This window comes from Solea senegalensis, linkage group LG5, assembly GCF_019176455.1.
Source record: "Solea senegalensis isolate Sse05_10M linkage group LG5, IFAPA_SoseM_1, whole genome shotgun sequence".
Lineage (NCBI taxonomy): Eukaryota > Metazoa > Chordata > Actinopteri > Pleuronectiformes > Soleidae > Solea > Solea senegalensis.
In genome coordinates, this window is record NC_058025.1 from 9,975,877 (window position 1) to 9,983,337 (window position 7,461).

The 7,461-nt window shown below is 40.8% G+C and overlaps 1 protein-coding gene across 2 annotated transcripts; it reads left to right on the top strand.

The window, feature by feature from the left end:
* The first annotated feature begins 497 nt into the window (after positions 1 to 497).
* si:ch211-113d22.2 lies at positions 498 to 4,577 on the top strand. Of its 2 annotated transcripts, none has more exons than XM_044025885.1 (3): positions 498 to 1,019; positions 1,793 to 1,933; positions 3,895 to 4,577. In XM_044025885.1, exons 1-3 carry the CDS (start codon positions 971 to 973, stop codon positions 4,113 to 4,115), a joined length of 411 nt encoding a protein of 136 aa, XP_043881820.1. In that variant the 5' UTR covers positions 498 to 970; the 3' UTR covers positions 4,116 to 4,577. The 2 variants fall into 2 exon arrangements, with proteins under 2 accessions (XP_043881820.1, XP_043881821.1); XM_044025886.1 differs by having other exon boundaries at positions 757 to 1,019; positions 1,820 to 1,933.
* Positions 4,578 to 7,461: the final 2,884 nt, after the last annotated feature.

Here is a 7,461-nt window from a genome sequence, read left to right on the forward strand (position 1 = left end):
AGGTAAAATCAGACAACAAACATACGAAAAGAAGAGAGGATGGCAAACAGATAGTTGCATCTCTCTTACACACGTCTACTGTCACGTTACCATACCTAAAAACTCTTTATAAATAAGGAGTTCAAATATAGACACATGCCACTGTGGATACAATAAGTTCAATGCAATTGACAATAAAACAGTTGTGTATGTGTCTGTGCATAAATACAGTGTCTCCAGGCAACCATGTCCCTGCATTGATTTCAATTGGTATCTTAGTAACCATTTTAAACACTAATGGTTGCTGTTGTACATATTTTACCATACCATAAAGCACAGGTCTCAAACTTGCGGCCCTTCAGTCTATTTCATGCAGTCCACCATTTAATATCAATTTTGAATATTTTTTGCATCAAATTTTCCTTTTATGAACTGTATACACTGTTCCATATCAAAACAAACACGTTTATTTTGAAAGTCTAAGAAATAATGTCACAAATATTGTCATTGCAATGTTATTTAAAGCTCCTATTGCCCACTCCCACTCAACACGGGGCCACGCGTACGCGTAGTGACCCCCAGGTCATTTAAGTTTTCAGACCCCAGCCAACCTCTCTCTGGGCACTAAATCCAAGTCTTACCCTGGGCACCAAAAAATGGTTAGAGTCAGCCCTAAGTACTACTAATGATGCACACACACAGAACAGTCATAAAAACAGAGTCATGGAACCAGTCCTCAAACAAATGACCTAGAAATTCAGTTAATCACAAGACTCTCTCTGTGTGTGGTTCTCCCTCGGTTAAGTCTATTACTGCAGGCTGCTGGCTGTGCAACATAGATGGAGATTACAGAGATAAGACCTTAATGCCCTCAGACACCTTCCCATGTCTCATCCTCCACCTCCACCCCCACGTCCCCCTGCATCAGATGTCCCCGCTCAATTTTTTTTACTCAGGACAATTGAAGACACAGTGACCCGTCACAGCCGCCATGAAGACCGCTCTCGCCCTGCTGCTGTTCATCGCTCTGGCCTGTCACAGTAAGTTTCTATCACACAGACACACCAACTCTGGATTTGTGGGTTGTTGCTATTGTTTTGTTTTGTTTTTATCAGTGAGGGAGGATTCAGACTAGACTAGCACAAATGATCCTGTAAGATTGTTCATTTACTCGGATATGAAGCAGGTTTAGTGCCACACAGCGGCCTAGTGGGTAACACTGTTGCCTGACAGCAAAAAGACCTAGGTTTGCAGCCTTTCCAAACACATGCACAGGTTAATTGAACACTCTAAATCAGGGGCCTCAAACTCAAATGACAATGGGGGCCACTGAGCATCTAGTCTGGTCAGGAGGGCTCAAGTAAAAAAAGAAGTCCAACTGTGTGAGACAAAAATAAACCTGTAGATGTTTTTTGTAATGCTAAATTATTCTATAAATATCAAACACAGACCTTTAAACTTGATGCTGGGTGGTGGGCCACATGAAATTGAGGGCCACAAGTTTGAGAGCCCTACTCTAACTTGACTTGTTTTGTCTCTATGTGTTGTCCATGAGATGGACTTGTGAGGATAAAGCGGAGACAATGAATGAATGAATGAATGAATGAATGAATAGAGCAGGTTTAGTGTGGAGCCTGTATAATTTGATGCAATTATCACATAAAGCTGTCACATATTTAAACCTGCAAGATTAGAAAGACAAGAATATCAATATAGCTGGAAATAAATCGAGCCCTACAAAAGTGAGTCAGTGCTTGTGTGTATATTCATGCTCACACCTGCCTGTGAATATGCATGCTTAGTCTCAAGTCAGGCGCTCTCTCCTGTTCTGTCTGCAAAGGCCACGCCCTCAAGTGTCACACGTGCGTGGCGTCCAATGAGGAGGACTGCAACCGGCAGGGCTCCACCCCCTGCCCTCAGTACGCCGACGCCTGCTCCACCATCACAGGACCCAGTGAGTGACCACACACTCACACAAACACACAGGAACAACAACATGATAGATAAGTCACACATTTTACACATTTACAGTATATGTGTCTCACTAGAGGTCAGCACAACACAAGACAAGGAAGAGTGGGAGGAAAAACAGTGCCACAAGTATGGGTAATATCTCACTTTATAGTATATTAACAATACAGTAATAATATAGTAACAACAATGGTAATGGACTGATCATAAGGACATAATATTACAGTAATACCATCTTATATCCATGCAATAACTCGGTAATGACAATAACTTAATAATATTAATATTTGTGTGCTACTGTCACATTAAAATGGATAATTACCATATTATAAAGTTGAAATCCATGCTCCCTCAGGCCATGCCTTAACCTAGCTATTACTTGATAATTACTATAAGAACAATAAACTAATGATATTAATAATAACTCAATTTATATAGCACCTTTTAAAAAGAGTTTACAAACTGCTTTCACAGACCAGGTTTAGAGAAAGACAAAGAAGAAAATAAAGAAAAACTAACGCCAATGTTGGTAATAAAAATATAAATAAAGCAATTAAATTTTAGATAATAACTGTCAACATAAAGGTCAGGATAAGAAACAGGTAGACAACATAGAAATGGATAAATAAAAGTGGGTTTTAAGACCGTGATTTAAAAGACGCCACTGGTTCTGTGAACCTCAGGCCATTCGAGGCAAGTCCAGGGGCCCTGATGGCAAAGGCTCGGTCTCCTCTGGATTTGAACCTCGACCCTGGACCCAGTCAGGAGGCCCCTGCCTGGGGTCAACATGTCTAAAATGCAGCTTGGGGCCAGAACCACATGAGCTCTAAAAGTCATCAGTAAAACCTAAATTCAATTCTAAAACAGGGCTGGAAGCCAGTGAAGACGCCTAGCTGTATGACCCTTCACTACTTCTCTACTACACAGTTATTACCACACTAATACCCTATTGTAACTGTGCTGTATGTTTGTATTTGTTAGAACAGCTGCATGCTTTGCAGATACACACAACCTTAAGATTCTGTCAATGTCTTGTTCTGTTTGTTTGTTTACAGTTTAGTTCAGCATGTGTGTGTGTGTGTGTGATCATAAAACCTGGGCCTCTGCAGCGCCTCATTATTTGAGGTTTTCTGGATTTTATCCCAGCTGTTTATGAGAACCTCTGATCTCTGTGAGCTGATTTGTTTGGTGTGTGTTTGTACATGTGTGTGTGTGTGTGTGTGTGTGTGTTTGTTTGTTTAAAGGCAGTTCAATGGGTTCACAGTGTCGTACGAAATTAACACAAGCACTCGGTCTTTAGTCACAAAGAAACTGTGACAATACAATACAACTTTATTCCTCCCCGTGGAGCAATCTGTTATAGACACACACACACACACACACACACACACACACACACACACCACACACACACACCACATTCCATCATCATGTAGTCAAAAATATATACAAGTCCAAAAAAGAAGAAAAGCTGCTGTTGATTCCATTAGCAAGAAGCAGAGAGGGGATGAAAATGACCAGAATCCAACTATTGACACCATAAGTGCCACATCGTGAGTTGAGTTAAGTGCGATGGGACTGAAAGACAAGCAGGTGATTCTTAGTGAGGCTCTAAACGCCATGGTTCTCAAACTCTCGTTCGTGTACCACCGGATGCACTCAAGCTTCCTCTGGTGGTACTTGGAGGAAAATCAGAAATACTGTTCTACCGTGTAAACCAGAGTATGTGATCGGAGTGAAGTTGAGGAATTTTGCGTAGACAATGAAGCAAATAACAGAAAAATAATAATTAGAGTCACGCATCTCTCGCTCCGTTTTAATCTAATGTTACCATACCAGTGTGTGAAGTATATGTGAGGAAGAGGAGGAAGATGAGAGAGCAAACAAGTGACTCTTCCATTGTAGACACATTCTGAACCCAGAGTGGTGCGTGCTCTCTTTCAGACACGGTGATGAAGTCGTGCTCCTACAAGGCTTTCTGCGACAAGGCTCACGGCGGCAACTCCGGAGCCAAGATGGCGTGTTGCTTCGGCGACGACTGTAACGGGCCCCACAGGAGCCACAGCCACGGGGATCACCACCGCAACAGCGCAGGGGCTCTGGCCTCCAGCTCCGCGCTGCTGATCATGACGCTGATGCTGCGTCTGGCCCTCAATCAGCTCTAACTCTCATCTGTTTTCTTTTCTCGTTATCTGCCCGGACACAAACTGAACACTTTATTTTGAGTTATACACTATAGCAGTTATACATTGTTCAAACCCCTGTGCATGTTGCACACTTGGACCTTTATATGATCATCAAAAACTTGAATAGTAACTTGTCAGTGTCTACACATTAAAGCTGACGTAAAGCTGAGAAAATCGGCCAATAAACCCAGCGGGTGTTTGTGGTTAGTTAATGTGTACAGAGTGAAGAACACCTCCTTACACCTCTGACCTATAGACAGTGTTGGCGTGGGTGTGGTTTCGGTAGATGCTTGCCGGTGTGTGAATCTAGAGCACAACACGCTTGACACTATAGAACCACATGCCGTTGCTGTGGTAACCTGCGAGGAAACAGAGCATTTTAACACCATAAATGCCTGTGCTTTCACGCTTGTCTGAATAAAGATGCAATCACACCTATTATTTTTGAGTCATGTGATTGAGTCATGTGTATATATATATATATATATATATATATATATATATATACACATATAAATATGTGTATACATATGTTGTGTGTGTGTGTATACCTGCAGATGCACCTGTACTGAAGAGCAATTCAGCAGTTGTGATTTTCAGCAGAGGAAAGGAGTGGTCGGCGGGAATTTCAAGGCTTCCTTCTTCAACTGTCTTCTAACTTGAGTCCTGTGCAGTCGCCACAGGACATGTATATGAAAATGAGTGAGGTAGGTGTCTGTCCACGTCATATGACCTGCAACCACTTCCTCTCAACAGGAGGACACGCTTTTTTTCTTTTCTCTTCTTTTACCCAATGACAATCTGTAAATGCCAGTGTTGCTCAAAAGTGTTGCAACCAGGAAATCAGATCATCTCTTTCTCTCACACACACACACGCGGTTTCATCACTCAACTTAAACTGTGATCACCTTTGTGTAAAGGTGGAGAAGCAAACAGTGAAGTAACACTGTAGTACTGTATTTAGGTAGACCACAGTTTGAGTTGTACTACGCCATCAACATACAACAAAATATTTCAATAATATTAACATTTAAAAATGAGCGGTTGTTTTGAATGTATAATTTAAAACACTATTGTAAAACCACTGACCATGCACAAAAGGTTCAAAGGTTCAATTCCCAGCTCTGCTAGTCTACATGCCAATGTATCTAGAAAAGCGCAATAAAAATACAAACTGAATAGCCACCAACAACTTGGTCTATGGGAAAATGAGCCAACTTCTTACTTGATTTATAATGTCTAGAAACATTTAAATGAGGATTTTATGGTCTCAGGTCTTCTCCAATAGAACATGATGCCAAAACAGCAGTTCAGATTATTAGACAACATTTGCCATTCATTTTTCTTGTTTTCATATTTCTTGCACGTTTCTTGCACATACAGTATTTCATACTCTTATTTCCCTACTTTATTTCCTTTTTTTATCTTCTACCGTGTTGTGATTTTGGCCGTGTTCTTTGGTCAGTGGTGTTGGGCGGTGCAACAGACCAAAACACCAAAACATAGACACAGTTTTGCTGCCTGCAAATCAACATTTATTTCTTATAATAAACCAGCTGTACCATTGTTATCAGTGAAACTGGTATTTCAAATTAACCTGATTCCTGATTAGATATGTTTAGATATCTGAAGAGTGTTGAGTTTAAGTGATTTGGTTTTATTTTGGAGTTGAAGGTTTGCTCATTTAGTGCACATTTGCTTGTTTTTTTTTTTTTTCAAGATCAGTATCACCACACTTTGAATATGAAAGTGCAAATGAATACTAGGACACTTTTATGATTTTACTGCCCTCTAAGGTTAATATAGTGTAACATTTGTATCAATAATAGGTGGTTGGAAGGGGGGCCTCCAAATCAAATTCAGCTTAGGGTTCCATAAACACTTGGGCCGGCCCTGATTACTGATTATAACTGATTAATGAATGAAGTATTACTTCAGGGAAAGGCGGGGACAGGAGCTGCAAACTAGCAAATTGCTACATATCCTTTGTGCAGTACATTAGATGCACTTTATGTCCACTATTATGTCCACTACATTGTCCCTGATAAATAAAGATTGGTTGATTAAATACAGCAAATACATACTGTAACATTACTTTCTAATCAAACTATGTAGTCAAAGAGAACACCTCTGATAGTCCTGCTGCTGCTGCTGCTTTAGACTTTAAAGTACAGGAAGTATAACTCACTTTTTTTTGGAACATGCATCAGGTTCATCCCATGACAGCATGAATGATACTATTCTTCACTGTGTTCCTGTTTATACAGGTTTACACTCTCTTCCTTTTATAACACAACCAGTGTGTGCGTGCGTGTGCGTGTGTGTGTGTATGTGTGTATGTGCAGTGTGTTTTCTACCATGTTTCATATGCATTCACACACAGCTGTCAGGAGCAACATGGAGTTTGCTAGCGTCTCGCTCAAGGACACATCGGCATGTAGACAAGCGAGCGGAGCCAGGAATCTAACCTACAACCCTCTTGAAAGACAATTGCTCTACCACTGATCTACCGTCGCCTTATTATTTTTTAGCGGGTTCTCACAACTTCAAATGGCTTTTTGAGGGTTAAGGATAGGGTAAGAGGCTAAAGAAGGCATTATGTTGTGTCACATGTTGTGTGAGTGTGTGTGTGTGTGTACTTCTATTAGTTGCGTTCTGTACCAAAAATTAAAAGAACTTTTTCAGGGTTAGGCCCTGGTTTTAGGGTTAAGGTTAGAATTGAGTTTTAGGTTAAGGTCAGGGCAAGGGTTAAGCTTTAGCTGTGATAAGAGGCCAGCGTTATGCATTATGTCAACGATGTGTCCTCACAAAGATATTAAAACAAGTTTGTATGTGTGTGTGTGTTCTGACCTCATTTTTCAAGACAAATGAGAAAAGATAACACACGCATATGAGAGTGAACGGTGCACAATCAGTCTCACAATCTTAGCTGTCCTATGTTCACATGCATGTAAAGTGGCTCTGATTTCCCACGTCTTTGTGGACTTAAAACATTTAAGGAGACAACGGGTTGAAGCAGTGGTGCAGCAGAGACGCTGAATAAGAGCATGTTTCATCATGCAGGTACTGATGTATTTCATTTATTGAGCTTGAACCAGAAATTCTAATCTCTTCACGAGTCAGAATGACAATAATGGAACCTTGGACCTACAGTAGTTTACACACACACACACACACACACGCACACACACACGTCTACGCTTCATTCCTAGTGAGGACACGCATAGACATAATGCATAATGTTAGCCCCTTACCCTAACCTGAAACCAATTCTAACCCTAACCAAAATGTCCTCACTTTGCTAAAATGTCCTCACTCCAGAGGA

Excerpts from the sequence above, each read along its gene's own strand:
- si:ch211-113d22.2 (XM_044025885.1), top strand. The coding sequence starts at position 971 with ATGAAGACCGCTCTCGCCCTGCTGCTGTTCATCGCTCTGGCCTGTCAC. Across the intron at positions 1,020-1,792 it reads CATCGCTCTGGCCTGTCACA|GCGCTCTCTCCTGTTCTGTC; the intron begins GTAAGTTTCTAT and ends GTCTCAAGTCAG. Across the intron at positions 1,934-3,894 it reads CTCCACCATCACAGGACCCA|ACACGGTGATGAAGTCGTGC; the intron begins GTGAGTGACCAC and ends GCTCTCTTTCAG.